We start from the raw sequence: 24,501 nt of genomic DNA, 5'->3' as shown, positions 1-24,501 counted from the left end.
AAAACCCAAGGGCCCTTAGTGATTTTCCAGTCAGGCGGGGATTTGAACCGAGAATCTTCTGGTCTCAAGCCCAACACCTTAACCGCTAGACCATCGCCTTGGAAGAATGGACTAAACTATATGACGATGTCCTTTACTTAGGCTTTTAAAAAAGCTTTCGAATCTGTGCCTCTCTCCAGACTGATGTACAAATTACAGAAATACGGCATTGGTGGAAAACTCTGTGATTGGATAGAATATTTTCTTAAAAGACAGCAGCAAGTCTGTTTGAATGGAGTGAGGTCGTCATAGGTGCAGGTCACCAGTGGCGTCCCTCAAGGGTCGGTCGTTGGGCCGTTTTTGTTCTTATTTGTCAACGACCTGCCTTGTGCAATAAAATCAATCTAAATTTTTTGCGGACAATACTCTCACTTGTTGATGGGGAGAAAATACAAAAAGACAAACAATCTTATTGCATGGTCTGATGACTGACTGCTTTGTTTTAATGAACAAAAATGTAAAGTGCTTCACATGGGAAAATAACCTCTGTTTAAATTATACTATGAATGAAAAAAATCTTAGAGACTGCTACAGAGGAAAGAGATCTTGGTGTCTAGTTTCAAACAATCTGTCCATCTCTAAGCATATAGCTGTCAGCAGCCAAAGCAAACAGTGTATTGGGTATGATCAGAGTTTTCTCTTACATTGACAGGGAGTCCTTCCTTCTCTTGTATAAGAGCTTTGTTCGGCCACACCTCAACTATTCTGTGCAGGCGTGGGCATCATGACAAAGATAAAGATATATTGGAAAAAGTGCAAAGAGCCACCAAGTTGTTTCCTGAGTTGCGGCAACTGCCCTATGAGGACAGACTTGCAGAATTAGGTCTAACTACTTTAGATGACAGACGTACCAGAGGCGATTTAATTGAAATGTACAAAATTTTGCACGGTTTTGAAAATGTGAACTTTGAAATTTCTTTGACAGAAGATATGCTGGTTTGAGAGAGCATGAGCTGAGCCTTGAGCTTGAAAGGTCTCGACTGAACCTTAGAAAAAGTTTATTTAATAAAGAGCAATTGTATTCTGGAATTCATTGCCAAGTGAAGTGGTGCTCTCACCAAATATAAATGCTTCTAAGAAAAATTATGATTTGTATTATACTAGCAACATCACCAGGTCTTAATGTCAGTGGTTGTAATTAATTATTAATTTGTTATGTCATTATATACATTTTTGTTTACTTTTATTTTGCACAATAAAATGAATTATGTTGCGCTCTGATCACTCCCCCATCATTTATTATGAAATAATGCTGAATTTATGTGGAAATGATTGTTGTACAAAAGCTTCAGATATCTGTCGCTGAGATAGATGATGACTGGAGTGCAGTTTGAAGCAGAAAGAAATGAGGCGACTAAGTAACAAATTTTCACTTTTGTCTTGTTCCTGGGTTAAAACCATAATTTCCCATTTCTTCACAACCAATCAAGAGAGAAAAGAGTGGTCTTGACCTCCAAACTTTGGTTTTGTGGTCAGGACAATGAAATTGCAAATTAACTAGTTATGGCATTCACTGAGTGGTCACTACTAATTTCTGGAAAAGTGAAGTCCATTTGTCAGAGTTGTGGTCATATTTTCTTTTTGTGATCATGTCAAAGGGTTCAAACATCATTTCAAACATAATACAATGTTGACAAAGCAATTATATTTATGAAAACCTTCATTTGTACAGTGTGAGCAAGAACAGGAGAGTAATTTATGATTGACAAACAAGTTCAGGAATATTCTTGAGAGATCAAGAAGATTCCAGAATGCCATCATGAAAGACTGAGAAAGTTCTGGGGTGTTACATGACAAATATTTAAACAGGTTCATAGGCCAGCATTCAGTCAAGCTTGAACTACCTGAGAAGATACACCAGAGGAAGAGAGATGGCATCAAGAGGCTGCAGTCATTCTCCAGATAAATTCTGCTAACATCTGTGGCCAGTTCATCAAGAAAAGAGCAAACAAGTTTTCTGTGACAGCATCCATCAAAATGTGTGAAGCACACAAAGCTTATTTTGGAATACCAGTTGGAGACCAAGATAAGAACTGGGCACCTCACTTTGCTTGTGAATATTGCAAGAAAACACTTGAAGGTGAAAAAGTTGTTTTGTTGAAAAAGCCAAAATCTTGTAAATATTGAATGGTCAGTCATTAAATATTTTCACTCTTTGCAGGATGGTACAGAGGAGAAAAGAGCAATGAAGTTTGCTGTTCCAAGAATATAGCGTGAACCCACTGACCACTCAACCAACTGCTACTTCTGCATGGTGGATTCTTCCAAACGCCGTAGTGGGAAGAACGCACCTGCTATTCCTTATCCTGACATTCCATTTTCCATTGCACCATAGTGCTACATAGTGCTGGGCTTCCTGTACCTTCACCTCCAACCATCAGAAGGTGGAAGCTCCGCCTCGTGGCTCAGCCTGCTAACAGCTAATGAACCGCCTACATGTCATAAAGCGTCAGATCCACGCAGACGGACCGCGGAAAGGTTTACTGTGGCGACTGACAAAGAGCGAGTCATTTTCTACCGGAGTTTACCCGGTACACGAATCTAAACATTACGATATTAGACATTAAGTTTAAAGTGAAATCGAAGATTATAGAACGCTCTGTAGCGGCAACGTTAAGGCGAAAATAAGCTAACGCTAGGCACGGTAACTATATAGGTTTAGCATCTCCGCCGCATACCTAGTTTTAGTTTGGTAGCTGTCTGACAAATAAAATAGCCAACCATTCAGGCGAATAACAGTAGACCATCATTGCTTGAAAAGGAAATTCTGACACACATCGAGGAAGTATGGCTTTTAAACGGATTAACAAGGTAAGAACACTTTAGCTTCCTTCGCTAGCTAGCCTCCCTCAAAACGGAAACTACCACTGCACCAGATTATGGGTATTGTCTAAACGTGTGAAGTTATATCTTATTTGCCAAGTTGCGATGGTTTTATAATGGCGCTGGTGGTACGGGGGAGTTGTTAAAACCTTTTTTGTGTTTAACGTTCAGTTCTCTTATTACATCACTGTTCGTCAGAGTGGAGTGATGAAAAAAAGGCCCCCTGAATTACTCAACACTTCGTACCTTCTTTACCTCTGATCAATGCTTGACGTGTATAACCTCATAAAACACTGTGGGAGTTATTAATGCCCATGTGTTGGATATCTAGGTTGGCCAATCGTTCTATCCCAGCATGATGTGTAGGGTTCACGGCATTCCCAGAAATCCTGACTCATCGCTCTCCGATCTTCACAGATCCGCGTTCTTGATACGTTTAAAATATGTAACTTGTTTGCTCACTGGGTGCGTGTTCACACCAGGAAATGAGCTGCAGTGTAAAGACACCTTTAGACGTCATAGAATTGCGTGTTAACCCTGGTGTTTACTAGAATCTTCCTGGAAGGAAAATGAAGCAACTTGCTCTTAAATTAAACCTGTCACAGAGGCCCCAGGTGCGCAATGCCCAATGTCACTCTTATAGTATGCCTAAAAATAACACTTAAAGTAGGAGTGCTTGGCTCAACTTGCCTTCAGCCATGGAACTGGTCTGCTTGCCCTCTTGTGCTGAAGATTTATATTTGAAGTAAGATATTCCCTGAGAGAATGCAGAATTAATAATTTATTTTTAATCAAACTGCTTTTTATAGTGAATCACAATAGATATATTTACACCCCGCCCCACTGGCCAGGTCTGGATTGTCACCAAAACAAAAATTGATGTCAGCTTTGATATTACGAATTGATGGTGGAGAACGAGAGTAGTGTTTGTGGAGTTGTTTACACATGAGAAACTGAGGTGTGCATATTGCAGTTGGGCTAAATAATTCTGGATTAAATGACAACCATGATTTTCTTGATAAGAATTGAGATTGGTATTCTCTCATCTTTTCAGTATAAACATCTTTTTTTAAAGCTGCTCAAGTTTTTGGCAAGCATGTTGTTTGAAAACAAAAAAACAAGGTACAACCCCAATTCCAGTGAAGTTGGGACGTTGTGAAAGGTAAATAAAAACATAATGATTTGCAAATCCTCTTCAACCAATATTCAATTGAATGTACCACAAAGATAAGATATTTAATGTTCAAACTGATAGACTTTTTTTGTTTTACTGCAAATATTTGCTCATTTTGAAATAAATGCCTGCAACACATTTCAAAAAAGCTGGGACAGGGGCAACAAAAGACTGGGAAAGTTGAATGCTCAAAGAACACCTGTTTGGAACATTCCACAAGTGAACAGGTTAATTGGAAACAGTTGAGTGTCATGATTGGGTATAAAAAGAACATCCCCAAAAGGCTCAGCTGTTCACAAGCAAAGATGGGGTGAGGATCACCACTTTGTGAACAACTATGTAAAAAAAAAAAATAGTCCAACAGTTTAAGAACAGTGTTTCTCAATGTTTAATTGTAAGGAATTTAGGGATTCCATCATCTACAGTCCATACTATAATCAGAAGATTCAGAGAATTTGGAGAACTTTCAACACGTAAGTGGCAAGGCCGAAAACCAACATTGAATGCCCGTGACCTTCAGGCAGCACTGGATTAAAAACCAACATCACTGTGTAAAGAATCTTACCGAATTAAAGAATCTGTTAACACATTTTGTCACTACATCTACAAGTGCAAGTTAAAACTCTACCATGCAAAGTGAAAGCCATGCATCAAAACATCCAGAAACGCTGCTGCCTTCTCTGGGCCCGAGCTCATTTGAAATGGACAGACACAAAGTGGAAAAGTGTGCTGTGGTCTGATGAGTCCACATTTCAAATCGTTTTTGGAAATCATGGATGTCGTGTCCTCTGGACAAAAGAGGAAAAAGACCATCCAGATTGTTACCAGTGCAAAGTTCAAAAGCCAGCATCTGTGATGTATGGGGGTGTGTTAGTGCCCATGGCATGGGCAACTTATACATCTGTGATGGCACTAACGATGCTGAAAGGTACATCCAGGTTTTGGAGCAACACATGCTGCCATCCAAGCAACGTCTTTTTCAGGGACGTCCCTGCTAATTTCAGCAAGACAATGCCAAGCCACATTCTGCACGTGTTACAACAGTGTGGCTTCGTTGTAAAAGAGTGGGAGTACTAGACTGGCCTGCCTGCAGTCCAGACCTGTCACCCGTTGAAAATGTGTGGCGCATTATGAAGCAGAAAATAGGACAACGGAGACCCTGGACTGTTGAACAACTGAAGTCGTACATCAAGCAAGAATGGGAAAGAAATCCACCTACAAAGCTTAAACAATTAGTGTTTTTAGAAGGAAAGGTGATGTAACACAGTGGTAAACATACCACTATCCAAGCTTTTTTGAAATGTGTTGCAGGCATCCATTTCAAGATGAGCAAATATTTGCACAAAAACAAAGTTTATCAGTTTGAACATTAAATATCTTGTCTTTGTGGTGTATTCAGTTGAATATAGGTTGAAGAGGATTTCTATTCTGTTTTTATTTACATTTTACCCAACATCCCAACTTTACTGGTATTGGGGTTATAGGATGAGTACGTTTACATGACCATAATAATCAGGTAACTGTAAGAATCTGATCTCTGATGTTAACGAGCCCTGCCAACGCAGCAGTGCATCCCGCTGTATTTCTGGAAAGGTGAGTGTAGTTTTCTTTTCATGCACTATTTTGGGAACAGCCTAAAACTCCATTCCCTTTCCTGGATGTACCTTTCAGCATTGATGGTGCCATCACAGATGTGCAAATTGCCCATGCCATGGGCACTAACACACCCCCATACCATCACAGATGCTGTCTTTTGAACTTTGCACTGGTAACAATCTGGATGGTCTTTTTCCTCTTTTGTCCGGAGGACACAACATCCATGATTTCCAAAAACAATTTAAAATGTGGACTCATCAGACCACAGCACATCTTTCCACTTTGTGTCTGTCCATTTCAAATGAGCTCAGTCCCAGAAAAGGTGGCCGCATTTCTGGATGTTGTTAATGTATGGCTTTCGCTTTGCATAGTAGAGTTTTAACTTGCGCTTGTAGATGTAGCGACAAACTGTTAACGAATGGTTTCCTGAGCCCATGCTGTAAGATTCTTTACACAGTTATGTTGGTTTTTAATGCAGTGCCGCCTGAGGAATCGAAGGTCACAGGCATTCAGTGTTGGTTTTCGGCTTTGCCGTTTATGTGTAGAAAGTTCTCCAGATTGTCTGAATCTTCTGATTATATTATGGACTGTAGATGATGGAATCCTTATATTCCTTGCAACTGAACGTTGAGAAACATTGTTCTTAAACTGTTGGACTTTTTTTTTTTTCTTTCACGCAGTTGTTCACAAAGTGGTGATCCTCACCCCATCTTTGCTTGTGAATGGCTGAACCTTTTTGGGATGCTCCTTTTATACCCAATCATGACACTCACCTGTTTCCATTTAGGTGTTCTTTGAGCATTCATCAACTTTCCCTGTCTTTTGTTGCCCCATACCAACTTTTTTGAAATGTGTTGCAGGCACCCATTTCAAAATGAGCAAATATTTGCACAAAAACAACAAAGTTTATCAGTTTGAACATTAAATATCTTGTCTTTGTGGTGTATTCAGTTGAATATAGGTTGAAGAGGATTTTCAGCTCATTGTATTCTGTTTTTATTTACATTTTACACAATGTCCCAACTTCATTGGATTTGGGGTTGTATATTATTTGTCCCAGTTCAGCCACCAGTATGTGATCTGGCAATGGGGGGAATCAAGCACTTGTTTTCACAGGGGCACATTAGTGTATGAAACTTCTGCCACGGCTCTATAGAGCCCACGTAGAGCTTTAGACTGCTGAAACAACAACAAAAAAATGTTTCAATACACTTGAGTCCTGGCGATTCTTTTTTTTGGGGGGGGGGGGCACGCAATAAATCTTTGAACTTTGAGATCTGATGCAGTGAGCCCTGATGAGGCAACAGTGTGTTTTGAGAACGGAGTACTTAAACCACCAAAACATGAATAAAAGTACTTAATTTACTCGTATTTGGAGTCAGTTTGGGTAAATCGTTGCACCCCCTCTCAGCTGCATGTGTCAGCTGTTTATTGCAGCTGCGAACATGGACATGAAATGCATAGATGTGATCACATCTATGCATTTCACATCTACAGCGTCAATGAACAGCTGCAATTTGCAGGTTAAAAGAGCTTGCTGTTCACACATGAAGGTTCAGATTCCCACAGACTCTCAAAGTAAAAAAACAAAAAACCTACCACCTCCACTGAAGAGAACATTAAGCAAAAGAGGAAACATGAACATGGCACTCACCCAGTTGTAAAGCTTTCCAAATGTAAAGTCTACACCGTGTCCAGGTCCAAAAAAGTCCTCTTGCGCGCGAGATCGTGGCTACAGAATGTCTGACAGCAGCGCTGCTTTTAGCTCCGGTTCTGTGAGAATTGTGGCATGTTATCTCCTGAAAATAATGTATTCTGACTTTTTCCAATGTAAAAAAAAAAAAAAAACATCCATGTGTCCAGGCAGTTTGTAAAAACAGCATGGTGGAGGCAGTCCACGTCACATGACATAAACAACTTGTCACCACACTTTAGTTTCCAAAATCAGACACTTTGTAAAGGTTAAGAGTTTCAGGGTGAAGTGTGTTGTCTCCTCTGTAAATCTGAGTCATCACTTTCAAATAAAAGCTCCAAAGTGTTGTCATTGGGCATAACCACATTTTTTTTTTTTTTTTTTTGCTCTGTCTGTCAGCCATCAGGATACTTCTGTTTTCCTAATATATATGTCACACACCGAGAATCGCAGAGTAAGACGTTTTCCGGAAATGCACCTGTTAACTCTCTCAGAGCAATAAAAACATCAGAGACCACTAATAAAATAATTGTATTAGGGCATATGTCAAATGTATATGTGTTGTCTTTAATTTTGATGTGTGCCATTATTATAGTAAACAAGTAATAATTGTGGATTAATTGCTGTATCTTGTCTAATTCTGAGGTAATTGGAGTGTAAACATAATTGCCCTTTTTTGGGATCAATAAAGTTGTCTGAAGTCTGAACTGGGACGTTAAAAAAACATGCAACATGTCCTTTAAAATAAGTTAGGATCTTTTTCCGTTTCACATGTGTGTGAACACCGTTCACATTCCAAGTACATAGCTTCAAAGCTGACATAGTTACCGACTATGAAGAAAAAAAGAGATGATGATAAACATGTTGCTGCAAAATCTATAATAGAGTGAGCCAAATGAAAACAAAACATAACACTGTAACAGTTATAAGAAAAAAAAATGGATCTAAAGTACATCTTGCCTAACATTGGCATAAAACACACTGTCCTTCTCCTAAACTTAGGGGAGCTCGAGTGAAAGGGTTCTCCAGCAGCAAAAGAAAAAAAAAATCCATCCGTTCGGGACTCCGGGAGGGTAGGAGGTTTTACCTATAATGAACCTGCAAAACTAACAGTCTCAGTGCTCCAAATAAAATGCAGTGTGGGTCCATTGTCCAACTGTAGCACCTAATAGTCCGACAAATCCACTGTTGAGTTAAAAATAAATATATATATATATATATATATATATATATACACTCAACAAAAATATAAACGCAACACTTATGGTTTTGCTCCCATTTTGTATGAGATGAACTCAAAGATCTAAAACTTTTTCCACATACACAATATCACCATTTCCCTCAAATATTGTTCACAAACCAGTCTAAATCTGTGATAGTGAGCACTTCTCCTTTGCTGAGATAATCCATCCCACCTCACAGGTGTGCCATATCAAGATGCTGATTAGACACCATGATTAGTGCACAGGTGTGCCTTAGACTGTCCACAATAATAACGGAATAGTGTTCACACATCATGGTGGGTTTCCTTCATTGACTTGACTTGATGTATTTCTCCACTACATCTGGGTCATGGAACACCTCAGAGGTGCAGGGTAGATTTGCCTGTAGTCAGTGCTGAGTGCTCTGTTGTTTCTTCACTCAATCATATCCCCTTCTCCTCCGGAAAACAGATGCAGAAAAGTCCTGAAATATCATGACTCTTGCGTCTTCATATTTCAGCACTTTTTTTTTCTTTTTTTCTTTTTTCCCGTCTCATCTCCCAAGCAACATTCATTAAACACTATTTAACTTCATAATTATGGAACCCAATGAAATCCGGCCATGGTCTCTGTGTCAAGGGGGGCTTTGGGGCCAGTGAGTGGTGTGCCCTCTCCAACTTGACCAGACTTTGTTTCAATGTGAAGGATTCAGGGAGCCAGGTCTTGAAGAACTGCTCTCCCAAACGTGACCCTTTCTCATGCCGCCATTTTGAAAAACTGAACTGAAAATTTTTGACATGCAGTGGTGTGTACCATCATGGTGTGCGGCTGTTGCAGCCAGTAGGGGCTGAGTCCTTTCACTGAAACTGAATGTCCAGTTTAGGGTCTACATGGCCAGCATGTGAGAGTGGCATTAGTCTGTTCCAGGATGTTAAGTGATTTTTCTACTGCTGTCACCAGTGCTTCAAATACACATAGTTTTATTGTTCTGTCTCTGAAGATTACACTCTGTAATTGGTTATGCTGCAAACCTCTTTTCATTACAGGAGCTTTGTGACTTTGCTCATGACCCTCCAGCACAGTGCTCAGCCGGCCCGGTAGGTGATGATGGTAAGTCACTGAGTGTTGTTTAATGGTCCGGTATATCGACTTGATGTATTTCCTTGATTTAACACCTGGCCTTGAATAAGGGCCTGCCTCATTTAATGACCAGGTCAAATCTTTGTCTGGAAAAAAAGGATTATATTTGGTCAAATCACTTTTCTTTTTTTTTTTTTTTTTTTCCTAAATCTGCTGCGGAGTGGTACCTTAAATTCCTAAAGCCTGATTTTTCTGCTTCTACAACTTTGTGGTCAACCAGTGATGTGGGTGTGACCCTTTTGAAGTTCTGTTGTGTTGATGGGTGTCGTAAATTTACCACCAGAACAGTAGGGGCGATACGTGGAGAAGAAGGCAGGGCTTTCATCTCCACTTTCATCGATTAATAGTCTCTGGTCCCCTCCCCTCCCGGGGTACTGATGAGGCATTTAGCAGGCTGACATCATTAAATAGGTGGCTGGTGCAGTTTTGTCAACAGCAAGGCTTTAGCTTTATTGATAACTCGCCTTCGTTCTGGGGCTGCCGTGGCCTTCTGATGCCGGAGGGCCTCCACCCTACTGGGGAAGGCGCCGCCATCTTGTCTGCGAACATAGATAGAGCTCTACAGGGAGGGTAACATTAGGAATCTACAGCAGGCCACGGAGCAGGTGATTAGAGACCCTGCAAGGCTTATGACAAATGTGTGTGTGGAATCCATTAGCTTAGCGGGGAAATTAGTGCAGAAAATCCACTATGGTGATAGTGCAGTTTATCTGCCAGGGAGGGAAATTCAACAAGTTGAGACTGTGGCCTGTTCCCGTAGACGTGTCCATAAAAATCATAGAGGGATATGCTTTGCACACTTAATACCCATTACTATATTGGATCATGTTGAAATTGAGGATGGCCCAGTGGTTGTTCCAGTAATAGCAAAGATTTTGTGTCTGCTACCTACAACACGCATGGAATGTCTCAAACCTAAACCTACTTCTAGGCATCTTATACAAGTATATGCTACTGTGGAACCACCCCTAAACCCAAACAGTTCAACTGTCAACCCCACTGAGGTCCTTAGACTGGGTCTCATTAACATAAGATCACTGTCCTCAAAATCATTGTTGATTGATTTAATTATTCATCATCACTTAGATATGATTGGGTTATGTGAAACCTGGCTTAAACCTACAGCTGTCCTCCCCTTAAAGGAGACCTGCATTAAAAAAAATGCAGTCAGATTTTTTGAACAAAAAATGACTTGACATGACATGAGATCCTTCTGAATGTAGTAAAGTAAATCTGCAAGCCCAGATCTGTCATTCAACGGAGAAATCTTCATTTGAAAATGACAAATTTACAGCTAACATTTAGCCCTCCGCAAATTGTCCCGCTCATCATGGACGCTGCTGAGACGTCACGGACAAGACCCTATCCCAGCATGCATTGCGCCAATTGTAATTTGTGGATTTGTCAGTTTGCATCTGCACCTTTTTCTTGTCTTATACGGAAGGATCTACTTTTTTTAAAACTTCATATTGTCTTGCGGCACGTTTGGTGAGTACACATTTCTTTTATTTGTGCTTGAAAATTATTTTGGGGGACTTTTTCATACGCCCGTTTGAGTGGTGTCGCAATGAAAATCTACTGTCTTTCGCCTCCGGTACCATCGCGGGATATGGAGGCGAGACCCGCAAAGAATCCTAGTCATTAAAAATATATAAACCTCTCTCAGCGTCCATGGAGCTCTGGGGCTCCGATTGCCGAGACGTGCGGTGCTGTGGATTTTGCCGCAAGAAGTCTGTCCTTGCAGCAACAGGTGTACCGGCCGCTTCACATTAAAACAGCGAGCGTAGCGGAGGCAGAGAGTGGGAGAGGAAGAACGGCACCCGCTGTCGATGTCATTGCTGATCTGAGCACACAGATCTGTATCTCACATTCATTGCAGCTTACTTTTGGATGTTGAAACCAGGACGTGTATAAGTAATATTACTAACAGATAAAATCAATTTCAATGCGGGATCGGACTGAAGGCAGGAGCGCGTCGTCTTGTCCCTGACGTCATGGAACTGATACGGCTGTACAAACTGTTTTCACAGAGGGCTAAATTTTAGCTGCAAATTTGTCATTTTTAAATGAAGATTTCTTAGCTGAATTACAAATTTGGGCTTACAGATTTACTTTCTGCATTCACAAGGGTCTTATAAATACATATCAGCTATTTCTTTCTGAAATCTGACCACATTTATTTCAATGCAGGTCTACTTTAAATGAAGCCTGCCCACCAGCATATACATTTAGTCGCGTCCCTCGTGATGCGAAGCAAGGCGGGGTGTTGCTCTTATTTATAAATCTAGGTTTAGCTTATTAGCTGTTGGGGGTCACAAATATAACTCGTTTGAGCATCTGATTCTCCGCTCCGCTCAGGATATTACGCATTGCCAAGGTCAGAAGAATAAAAATCAGCCGTATTACTTTGTCACTGTATATAGGCCTCCTGGCCCATATTCTGAATTCTTAGATGAATTTGGTGCGTTCATCTCTAACTTGTCAACTAGTGCAGATAACATTCTGATCATTGGTGACTTTAACGTTCATATAAATAAGCCTTCTGATCCCCTCTGCAAATCATTTATGGAAATTGTGGATGCATTAGGATTTCGGCAATGCATTCGGGATTCGACGCACATTAGTGGAAATACCCTGGATCTGGTTCTCACACGTGGTATTGCTGTCACGAATATTGACATCATGCCTCTTACATCAGTGGTCTCTGATCACTCACTAAGTTTACAGTTTCGCTGCCGTGTTTAGTGGAACAACCTTATTTATCACTGCAGCGATGCATCAACTCCTCAACTAAGACTGAACTAGAAGCTAGACTGCCTGATGTCTTAGCCTCACTTTTGACAAATACCCAGTCAGTAGACAGACTTGTGGATAGTTTAAACTCAGTGCTCAAAACGACACTCGACATGATTGCACCACCTGTGTTGAAACCGCGCTCCCCCAAATCGCAGTCACCTTGGTTCAATGATTACCTGCGTGACCTCAAGCATAAAGCAAGAGGTCTAGAACAGAAATGGCGTCATTCAAAATTAGAAGTATTCCACCTTGCGTGGCGTGGCGTGATGCTATCTTAGACTATAAGCATGCGTTATTGGCTACAAAGCGGACCTATGATTTGATCAACAAAAACAAGCATAACTCAAAGCTCTTGTTTGACACGGTGGCAACACGTATTCATGGACAGCCACCTGTAGCTCGCTCTCCTTTTACAGCACAAGATTTCCTAGATTACTTTGAGAAGAAAATAGATGACATTCGGTTGAACATATCCCAGCATGCCTTAACCCAGCCACTACACCCTGCTATTGAGGTGGGCGCCACTACTGAGGTATTACCTAGATTTACAGAATTTGACAGTATCTCTCTAGACATGCTGACTAAACTTGTAACATCATCAAAAAGCACAACCTATTTATTTGATCCTATACCAACAAAACTGTTTAAGGACCTGTGGCCCACTCTTGGGCCGATTGTGCTGGAAATTATTAATCTTTCTTTAACTTCTGGATCTGTTCCTAAATGTTTCAAATCTGCAGTGATTAAACCATTACTTAAGAAACCTAATCTTGACCCTAGTGTATTGAAAAACTATCGGCCGATATCAAATCTATTATTTTGCTCTAAAATTCTGGAAAAAGTGGTGTCACGACAGCTCGTAGACTATCTTACTGAGAGCCACTGCGGTCTGCTTTTAGAAAATATCATTCCACAGAGATGGCTCTCACTAAAGTGGTGAATGATCTTCTGCTTACAATGGACTCGGACACCACTATGGTTCTGAGGCTGTTAGATCTCAGTGCTGCATTTGATACAGTGGATCATCATATTCTACTTGATAGGCTGGAGAATCATTTTGGGATTGCTGGGAGTGCCCTTGCATGGCTGATGTCATACTTGACAAGTTGTTCTCACTGTGTTTTGTACAGTAACACTACTTCTTACCTTAGTGACATGAAATTTGGGGTTCCTCAGGGGTCTGTCGTAGGGCACATATTGCAGCGTTTTGGGATTACCTTTCACTGCTATGCAGATGATACTCAGTTATATATGCCGTTAACTGCTGGTAATCTCGTTCACATAAAATCCTTAGAAGATTGCCTTGCAGCAGTGAGAAGTTGGATGTCTAGAAACTTCCTACTTTTAAACTCTGAAAAGACTGAAATGATGGTTCTTGGTCCAGTGAGACATCGGCATCAATTTGACCAGTTAACACTCAGCCTAGGCTCGTGTGTCATACATCACACTGACAAAGTGAGGAACCTTGGGGTAATTTTTGATCCTTTGTTGTCCTTTGGCCTCCATATTAGAAATATTACTAGGACTGCTTTCTTCCACCTGCTAAATATAGCAAAGATTCATCCCATCCTGTCTGTAGCTGATGCTGAGACCCTGATCCATGCGTTCATCTCTTCTAGATTGGACTACTGCAATGTTCTATTTTCTGGTTTACCGCAGTCTAGCATTAGGGCTCTCCAATTGGTTCAAAATGCTGCAGCCAGACTTTTGACATGAAGCAAAAAGTTTGACCACATTACACCCATTTTGGCGTCTCTTTACTGGCTTCCTGCCACAATGAGATCAAATTTTAAGGTTCTGCTACTAACCTATAAAATTATTCATGGACTGGCACCTCCCTACCTAGCTGACCTAATTAAACCTTAGGTACCGGCCCGGGCTTTACCTTCACAGGGTGCAGGACTACTTTGTGTCCCTAGGGTGAATAAGAAGTCTGCGGGTCACAGAGCGTTCTCTTATCGTGCCCCTGTTCTTTGGAATGATCTCCCTGCGTCAATAAAACAATCAGATTCTGTGGAGACTTTCAAGTCCAGACTTAAGACGCACTTATTTTCCCTTTCATATGGCTAGCATACTGGTACAGTTTTGTTTTACGCTTTTTACTCTTTTAATTCATGTTATTAATAATTGGAGCGGGCCGCAGCCTCATCTTCACCTAAATTCTGGGTCTTTTAGTGAAGCTTAGGGCTAGCGGCCAGCGATCACCTTAGTATTTCTTCTGTTTTTCTTGTTGATTAATGCTGGCAAATTATACAGTATTTTTTTGTCTTTCTGATGCCTGATTCTGTTTTTTTCTCTGTTTAAGGTGCAGCTTCATCCAGAGATGGGAGTTGTGTTTGTGTTGGCGACCCTCCTGTCCTGTGCACCAACAGCAATTCTTGTATATTCGTCCGTGAATTGTTCTGTGAATTATTTCTGTAATTTATGTTTGTAGCATGGCCCAAGCAGAGGGTCACCCCTTTGAGTCTGGTCTGCTTGAGGTTTCTTCCTCAGAGGGAGTTTTTCCTTACCACTGTTGCTCTGGGGGTTGGTAAGGTTAGACCTTACCTGTGTGAAGCGCCTTGAGGCAACTCTGTTGTGATTTGGCGCTATATAAAGGAAAATAAATTGAAATTGAAAAAAATTGAAAAATTCTTTGTGCCTGCACTGCTACTGTTCTTGTTATATATTCAGTCTGTGGTTCTTAGTTGTCCCCCACCCCCCTATTTTTCTGGACCGCTCCACTTCTTTATACAGCCATCAACCTCCAAGCTAACATTGCATGTAGTTTCCCTCCATGAATTGCGTGTCATTTGAGCGTATTTGTAGTTTTTCAACCTCCGGCTTGTGAAGTTGGTCATATTTGCAGACTTTTCAGACAAATGTTCCTCTATTTGATCCATAATCAAAATTTTTAAATTTCGAATGAATTAAAAAATGATAAACATGAGGAATCGATGTGAATGTGCTACCTCGTATTAACTTATTTTGTTTTGGCTTTTTATGTGCTCTTCACTCATAGGCTTTTTGGTGATAGGCGAAGTCCAGGGTCATTCCTCCAGTTTTTCTCGACAATTTGTGACATTTTTCCTTCGTTCAGCTAACGCCGTGTGATGATGAGGCAATGAGGCTTGACCCAGGTTTTTTTCATTTGAGCTTACTCCCAGACTCCACAGTCTAGGGCTAACTAAGACAAATGTAAGCCATGCTCATGCAAGCCACTTAAATGACCTAGCTTTACTAGTCTGACGTAGGCCTACACCTGGCTTGATATAAGCCTTGTCTGTGAAACCAGGCCATTATTTGCTAATGTTCCTCAGAATAAATGTACGACTCTGTTTGGTCCCTTCTGTCTCATATTATTGCAGTCTGGCGCTTTGCTGAAAAAGCGTGTGGGATTAAGTCTAGCTGGAATCAGTGTTCTCCCATCTTTAACAATGAAGGTATTCTGATCAATAAGTGCTCCATAAAACGGGCTCAATGTAGGCAATGGCATGATAATGGTGTACGCTTCCTTGAGAATCTTTTAGTTTAAAGCCCAGGTTACACATAGACGGTTTTGTCGACGGGTAGTACGTAGACCGAAGTTTGCGGTAGTTCTGGCTGTTTTTGCGGTGGAAAGGGGCGGAGCATTTCACCGGCGTTTTGAGAGCCGTACTAGCCGCAAATACGCGGATAAAACGCCGCTAAATCCGCCAAATAAAGCGGCGTTTTGACGCCATAGCATCCGGCACACATCAGGCAACGGGGGTTAATACCCAGTTCTATCCTTTACAATCGCAGGTTAAGACGCGCATGAGAACGGCGGTGCTCTGCTGCCGCCAATAATGCCCTGTGTACCACTGGATTTATCCAGGCAAATCCTGCGTTACTCCAGGAACTTTTGCATATAGGCACCACCCCCAGAGTATAATAGGCTGAAGCAGCTGTCACTGCAGGGGGAGGGAGCTCATCTCTCAGCCTTTTCTTCTCCTTTCCTTTTCCCCTCCTCAACGTGTTGCTCGTCTCCACCACAGGCCTCTCCTCTGCTTCTGAAACAGACCTCTTGGTAAGTCCTTGTCGCTGCCAATTTTCTTTTAGGAGGCATACTGGAGCTTCTCTGCAAATATATCTGGAGCTGGCCGCAAGTGAGAGGCCTGCATGCAGCGCGCTAGCGTTTTTATATTGACCGCCGCCTATCAGCCATTTGGAACACCGTTAATCGGGAGGTGGCATTTAGAACGGCGTACTGTCCGCTAGTGCCGCCGTTTTGTCTGCCTCTGTCGCTGGTTAAAACGCCTTTGAGGACGCCGATGTGGGCTCTATCGCCGTTTTACACGTCGTTGGTTAGGGATACAACGCCGGCCGCCAATTACAGCGGTGTAAACTGCGGCCCTACAGGAAGGGGCAGGATGAAACGGCGATTAAAAAGTATCAAACGCCGTTGTTCGCGTTGTCTCTGTCGTCACGCGAATTCTCCAGGAGCGCTCCCGGAATTATTCGACATGTTGAATAATTTTCTTCAGCGATTCCCGATAAAGCCGGAAGTAAACCCCCTAGTGCCGGCGTTGACAACGTCGTTTGATCCTCAAGACGGCCAAAAACACTTCCGGGACGCTTCCAGGTGCTCTTACCATCTATGTGTAAATGGGGCTTAATTTTCAGGGCTCTACTTTCTTTTCTTTTTTTTTATCTTCAGTTGAGAACTGCTACAAAAACTTATGGGGTGCCATGGCAGACTCTACTTAAAGACCACCCGCTCCTTAAACTGATGAATAGCACCTGTGGCTCTAAGGGTCACATTTCTGGACTATATGTGCGCATTCTCGAAGAGCTGTATGTCCCATTACATCTGGATGCTTGCTGAAGAAGGGACATTCCGAATTCACCTTCTGATTTTGACTGAGAAGCGGTTTGTGCATCTGCTTTGTTCGTCCGAGAACCCTGATCATCAGCAAATTCACCTGAGCTTTATTCACAGGACATACATGATGCCTCAAACTATACAATATGAAGCTCCAAGATGACCTGGACGGCACCTTCTGTTATGCAAACTGTAGGTACTTTTTTTTTTTTTTTTTTTTTTCATTGGCTTGGGAGTGTCACTCACTCATCTTCAACCGCTTATCTGGGATCGGGTCACAGGGGCCACAGCTATAGCAGGGAACCACAGACTTCCCTTTCCCAGGGTGCATTGACCACCTCTGACTGGGGGATCCGAGGCGTTCCCAGGCCATTGTGGTGATATAATCTCTCCACCTAGTCCTGGGTCTTCCCCAGGGTCTCCTCCCAAATGGATGTGCCTGGAACACCTCCCTAGGAGACGCCCAGGGGGCATCCTTACCAGATGCCCGAACCACCTCAGCTGGCTCCTTTCAACACGAAGTAGCAGCGGCTCTACTCTCAGCTTTTCACCCTATCGCTAAAGGAGGCACCAGCCACCCTCCTAAGGAAGCCCATTTCGGCCGATGTACCCGTGATCTAGTTCTTTCTGTCATGACCCAACCCTCGTGACCATAGGTGAGAGTAGGAATGAAGATTGGCCAGTAGATTGAGAGTTTTGCTTTTTGGCTCAGCTCCCTTTTCTTCACAACAGTAAGGTAGCGCGAATGCAATACTGCCCCTCCTGCGCAGTTTCTCCGGCCAATCTCGCGCTCCATTATCCCTCACTCATGACCCCACACACAAGACCCCAGTGTACTTGAACTCCTTCACTTGGGGCAAGCTCACATTCCCTACCCAGAGTAGGCAATCCATCAGTTTCCTGCTGAGAACCATGGCCTCAGATTTAGAGGTGCTGATCCTCATCCCAGCCGCTTCACACTCGGCTACAAACCGATCCAGTGAGTGTTGGAGATCACAGGTTGATGAAGTCAACAGGACCACATCATCTGCAAAAAGCTGTGATGAGACCCTGAGCCCACCAAACTGCAAACCCTCCTCCCCCGACTACATCTCTATCCTGTCCTCATCACCAGTCCTGCTTGTGACAGGACTGGTGACGAGGCACAGCCCTGGTGGAGGCCAACCCCCACCGGAAACAAGTCCGAATTACTGCCAACCACCCGACACAGCTCTCGCTTTGTGAGTACAGAGATTGGATTGCCTTGAGAAGCGACCCCCTGACTCCATACTCCCGCAGCACCTCCCACAGTATCGCCCAGGTGTTTAATCAAGGAAATGCGTATTTAAAAAAAACAAAGGAAAGGTTTATGTAAAAATTTGTCTCTATTTTGATGAATGCACAGTTAGTTTTTATTAAGAGCTGGCAGAAATTTTAATGTAAATTAGTTTTGTAGGAAATGTTACAGTACATAAAAGATGCAAAGGTGGTTAAAGTGTAGTTCCTGTTATGAGAGTTCGGTTGGCTTTTTCTCATTGCTGATGTTTGTTTTTTATTCTTCAGTGTTTCATTGGCAAGCCACAATCATGGGACCAGTAAGTACATGTTTGATAATTCACTTTGATGCTGAGATTAGGTTGTCGCTCAAGTGGGCATATAGGGCAAAGATTGAGCTTTTTACTTGATACTGGATAATGTGGTATCAGCAAATGAGATTTAGCTCCATCTTGTCTAAAGCAGGTAAATGTCATTCTTGATTTCAGGCGCAGAGCCCGTATCAAGGGGGTGTCTTCTTCTTGACAATTCATTTTCCAACAGACTACCCCTTCAAACCACCCAAGGTAAGCCGGCAGGTCACACATACAGTACTTTTTTGTTGTTGTTGTCTCTTCTGTCTAATGTACATCTAAGAAAATGACATGAAGTATGTCGCTTATAAGTATAACTTACTTATACTCAAGTAAATTGAACTGACACTGAATATGTGAAACTGCTCAACAGTTTGGATTTTTACAGTAATTGTAGATATTTGCCAAAAACATTTCATCTACCTAGAAATTAAATTGACACATGCACAGCATGGTTTTAATATTACACTTTCTATTTTTACCTCTTCATTTTTTTCTCCTCCTCAGGTTGCTTTCACAACAAGAATTTACCACCCAAATATCAACAGTAATGGTAGTATCTGCCTGGATATTCTCAGATCGCAGTGGTCTCCTGCACTTACAATTTCTAAAGGTATACCTGGTTATTCAAGAACACTTGTAGTTTGATGGCAAATAGTCATGTATTTGGTTTTTGGCAAGCTTCCAACTACGCATATAGGAATGCTGTGACATAATACGGTCACAATTCAAAACGTGAAAAATAGTGATATTAATTTTGGGTCATATTGCCCCACCCCTTTGTATATGCAAAATGCTTATTTTGGAGAATTCTTGTCAAATATTAAATATTTTTGACCGCTGTGTGTATGGTTGACCTACAAAACACCTGATTATTGCTGTTGCTGGACATATTAAATGTCCATATAACCAAAGAGAAATTTGACAGAACTGAGAAATGTAGAAGTAGCATCTGACTGTAGTGTAACTGTACAACAGAGAAGACAAAAAAAATCTTTGAAAAATTACTTGATATATGCTTTCTTCTAGTTCTTCTTTCCATTTGCTCACTTCTTTGTGACCCGAACCCTGATGATCCACTAGTGCCAGAGATTGCACGAATCTACAAAACTGATACTTCGAGGTATGTGTATATATTGAACATGTGGATTTAATCGCTCTCAGTAAGAGGGGCCCAAAAAGTTATACTCCTTAATACACCTTTGTAGTGCATATTTTATGGTGGAAGAAGGCCATTGAATGAGGTTGTGGTCTGACTCTGTATGCAACTGAATTATACTTTCCAGGTACAATAAACTAGCTCAGGAATGGACAGCAAAGTATGCCATGCTTTAGGGTAAGGCCAAAAACCAGTACTGCATCGTGGCAGGGTTGTTTATTTTAGTTTATTGGGGATGCTCTGGTCTCATTGAGCTTATCAAAGTTTGGTTTCACTTATGAAATGTGTGGCTGCAGTGCACTTTATTTTTGTTAACTGGTGTGATGATCATAACTTGTGCTGCATTCACATGTCGGTGCAGCCCGTAAACTGGATGTCTTTCTGTTTTGTTTTTATTTTCAATGGGGAGGTGACTAAAATAAATTCTGCCACTCTGATGGTAGGAGTGGCACCTGCACACCGCTATGGTACATGCAATTGTAATTGAAAATTTTCAACTTCATGCCACAGAGAAAGAGAAACAAAATTTTGGTTTACCTTTAACGTTTGTGAAAGATCAATTTTACTGCAAAGTTTTGTAAGAAACTGATAACTTGAATTATATTGTAATGACGTGATGTCACAAAATTCACATTTTTAAGCAGGGCTGCATGAAAAACAATTATAATTATGCCAATTATCTAATTATGAAAGGCTGCACTTTAACAAAACAAACCAAAAATTCATCTTGGTGCACCTCAGTGTCTGATGTGGTCCCTGTTCACTACATTAAAAAGCAGATTCTCTGCAGAACCCTGTTATTTCAATGCTGTGCCTTTTATGCATATTTGACAAATGTTTCCTACTTTTAACATGACTGATTGTGGCTCTGCTTTCTCTGTTCAGCTGCATGCGCATATTTGCACATGTAATATGGCTGCTGAGCAGTGTTCTCGATGATCATACACCCCATTAAATTAACTTTCACATGAAAGCATAAGTGTTATGGAAAGCATGCAGTGCACTCATTAACACAGCTGCTTATAAAACTGCAGTTAGTGTAGTTTTATCAAGATTCTTAAAATATTAATTTAAAAGTTGTGATGAAACAGAGTCTAAAGGTTAAAGAAGTGGCCTTGATACCAGAGGATCTTGAGTTCAAATCCTTTTCAGACTGTAAAATCACATACACTATATGATGACACACTTTTTTTTCTCTCTCTCTCTCTCATTGTCTGACACGAAATCAGAATAAACATTTCCTCTTTTAGGTCTGTTAGAATGACCAAAATGGTTTCTATTTGCTAAATGCCAGAATAATGAGAAGGATTTTCAGGCAATTTTAATTACTTTCTTCATACGCTGAGAATTTTGTACCTTTTTTTAAAAAAAAAAACCTATTGAGAAGCTGTGGAAGCAAATCCAAAATGTTTGACCCAAGTCATAAATATTCAAGGTAATGGGACCAAATAGGTGGTGGTCTAGTGGTTAAGGTTTTGGGCTTGAGTCCAGAAGATCGCGTGTTCAAATCCCCGCCTGATTGGAAAATTACAAAGGGCCCTTGGGCAAGGCCTTTAATCCCCTATTGCTCCCGGTGTGTAGTGAGCACCCTGACATCGGGGTGAATGTGAGGCATAATTGTAAAGCGCTTTGAGCGTCTGATGCAGATGGAAAATCGCTATATAAATGCAGTCCATTTACCATTTCTGTACACAACTTTTATGCCTGGCCTTGAAAGTAGCCACTTGTCCACATCAGAGCATGAAATACGGTTTGCTGTGTTTGATGCACATCTGTGGTGCGGTGACGGTCACAACATCATCTTCCACATTCATGTCTTGTTTTTGTAAGGCATCATGAAGGTCGACAAAAGTCGCATAATCATTATCCTCCTCCTCCCCAGAGTCATCACCCTGAACGGGCTGGTAAACTTGAAAGGTTTTTACAAAATTTGAACCATTGTCTGTGACAGTAGGTGTGACTTTTGTTGGAAATACTAAAGGATGAGTGGATATTGTCCAGTTCTGTAGCAATGCTGTCATACGTATGACGGCCCTTGAAACGTGTACAGGCCAAGGCTGCTTTCTTTCACTCTAGGTTGTGTGGCTCTACTGTGGTTGTGCACGGTCCAAATATCTGCAGTTGTAGACAAAAAGTCCAACTCTTCAAAACTTTTTTTTTAAGCTCTATGTTCATTTTGGCGTACTCAGCATCAAGGTATTTAGCAAATGTCTTTGAGCATGGTGTACAGACCCTTGATTTTCTTGGTATTTTAGCAATAATGGCTCGGAATAAATCATCCTCCACCCTCGATAATGGCAACATACTTTTAACAACATACCTGCCTATCATACGGTTGACTTCAGCCTGTGTCATAGGTTTTTATTGTGAGGCAGAAAGATCTAGCTTTTGCTGCTTGGAGGACTTTGCTCCGAGTCCTTCTTTGCTAGTGGATGGCGAGCTATCTGTGTTTTTAGCCACTAGTTTTGGAGATGTGTGTGTTGTTGTGAGATGCTTCATTACATTAGAGTTGCTTACTTCTTTAAGGTAACTATTTGCTTTGAAAGTGTTTGCATGTTGTACAAAAATAAGCTCAACAATGAGCATTTTAGTGCAGTCGTATTTACAACAGACTGTTTGCTGTGTTAGTACTTGGGTTGCACATCTTTAATTTTGTTTTTCTCTCTTGCAGATACAACAAATTGGCTAAAGAATGGACACAAAAATATGCCATGTGATGGGATCATTGGGACAGTTGTTGGAATATTTTGATTCTGGTTCAAAGTTGTAACTGAAATTTTGTTTAGCACTCCCCTCCCCCTGTTTTCCCCCATTCTCTCTCCTTAACTTGTACATTTATAAGATGTCATTTTCTCTTTAACACGTGCCAGTCCCTGAATTTTTAAGTTCTGTTTTGTATGGAATTATTCAGCTAGGTTCTAAACAATTGGTTTGAGCATGTAAAGGTTATATTTGTTATTGCCCCCAACAGAAAATTTGTGGCATTGGTAATTAATTACTGTGCACGCATTTGGTAGACTCAGATGTGACTGGTCTCTTTGCACTCACTTGCATGTTCCTGCAACAATCCAGTTGACCTATTGGTGGGATCTATGGGGCCATTGATCACTCTGCTCTACTCCCTGAATACTTTCTTTTCTAGGCCTATGTTTAACCTGAAAGTGATATGGGGATCTCTTAAGTTGTGTGTTTTATGGAAAGTAACCAGTAGCATCTTGGTCAGCTTTGTGGACTTTGTGTTAGATTTGCTGGTCTTTCACAGAGGGGCCAATTGCTTGAGGAAAGAAGTCTCTTACTCTACCATCAAGTGTCTGTACAGAGAAAGACTGCAGTATATATCAACATTAAGAAAATAAAACTTAAGAACTTTAAATGTTTTATTTTATGCATGTTAAAGGTAGGCTATTATATCTGATGTTTCTGCTGACTGTGGATTTTGAGGTTGAATGGCTGGGGGTAAAAAAAAAAAAAAGGCACCCTCCTCCAAAGGCTTTATGTTCTTGTTTAGAATCCAGTAGATGAGCTATTCCACTTCAAACACAGTCTTGTAGCATCAAGCTATTGATGCAAAGTTCATGGTTGATAATCATCTTGTGCCTCTTTAGTTTTCCATTTCAATAAAGTTACCTAATCCATAAATAAGCTGTACAGTCTTAATGCTGAGTTTTCTTAAGACTCCACTTTTGAATGTGTTGTTTTGTGGAGGTGGCCAGTTCTGTTTCATAGTGGTGGTAAACTACAAGCAAAACACTCGACTGTTACAATACGCAGTGGCTACACACTTAAATTTGAATATTTAACATTAAAACTTAAGTAGCTCTGTATATTAACACTTGATTAAACAAGAAAAAAATGGCATTGGGATGATCGAGATTTTTTTAAATCTTTTTTTAGCCTGACCCAGAAAAAGTAGTGTGGTTCGCCGTCTTGCATTCTGCGAAAGCAATATTTCTCAACGTTGTCTGTGGTGAGTCAAAACTTGACACATTCTCAAGAAATCTGTGTCTCAGAATGCAAAAGATGGATAACGATATAAAATATAACGTAATGCTAAAACACCCTCGGCTGTATGGGCATAAAATGGGAAACACTGTGACCTTTTAACCTTTTAAAATTGGTCAAGGTTAGCCATCTTTGACCTTGTCCAAGATCTGTGTCCCAAGAATGCTCCATGAGAATTTGAAGACCCTGGCAGTAATGGGACTGGACTTATGCTGAGCACGGACGGACGTGCACAAAGTTTTTGCAATACTGTTGGCCATATTTTGGCCTCAGGTAAAAGTAACATGGGCGTCCAATTCATTCAGCTTCTCCCTTTTCACGGTCACCACAGTGGATTTAGTATGGGTCAGTCTGTTTATTTGGCTCTAGTTTTATGTTTGACAGAAAAGCATGTGTGGTCTTGATCCAGGGAGAAAGTGTACTGACCACTTAGCAATTGAGAATTATG

General features: G+C 41.2%; 1 protein-coding gene across 2 annotated transcripts; it reads left to right on the top strand.

The window, feature by feature from the left end:
* Positions 1-2,499: 2,499 nt before the first annotated feature.
* LOC117532158 (ubiquitin-conjugating enzyme E2 D3-like) lies at positions 2,500-23,686 on the top strand. 2 transcript variants are annotated; one of them, XM_034195451.1, is made up of 8 exons: positions 2,500-2,850; positions 9,574-9,637; positions 18,828-18,859; positions 19,028-19,105; positions 19,400-19,505; positions 19,922-20,015; positions 20,179-20,228; positions 22,723-23,686. In XM_034195451.1, the coding sequence occupies exons 1-7, from the start codon at positions 2,827-2,829 to the stop codon at positions 20,225-20,227; spliced, it is 447 nt and encodes a 148-aa protein (XP_034051342.1). In that variant the 5' UTR covers positions 2,500-2,826; the 3' UTR covers position 20,228; positions 22,723-23,686. The 2 variants fall into 2 exon arrangements, with proteins under 2 accessions (XP_034051342.1, XP_034051343.1); XM_034195452.1 differs by lacking the exon at positions 20,179-20,228 and having other exon boundaries at positions 2,503-2,850.
* The last annotated feature ends 815 nt before the right edge of the window (positions 23,687-24,501 follow it).

Source organism: Thalassophryne amazonica, chromosome 19 (genome assembly GCF_902500255.1).
Source record: "Thalassophryne amazonica chromosome 19, fThaAma1.1, whole genome shotgun sequence".
Taxonomy (NCBI): Eukaryota; Metazoa; Chordata; class Actinopteri; order Batrachoidiformes; family Batrachoididae; genus Thalassophryne; species Thalassophryne amazonica.
This window is presented reverse-complemented; position numbering and strand designations above follow the sequence as displayed.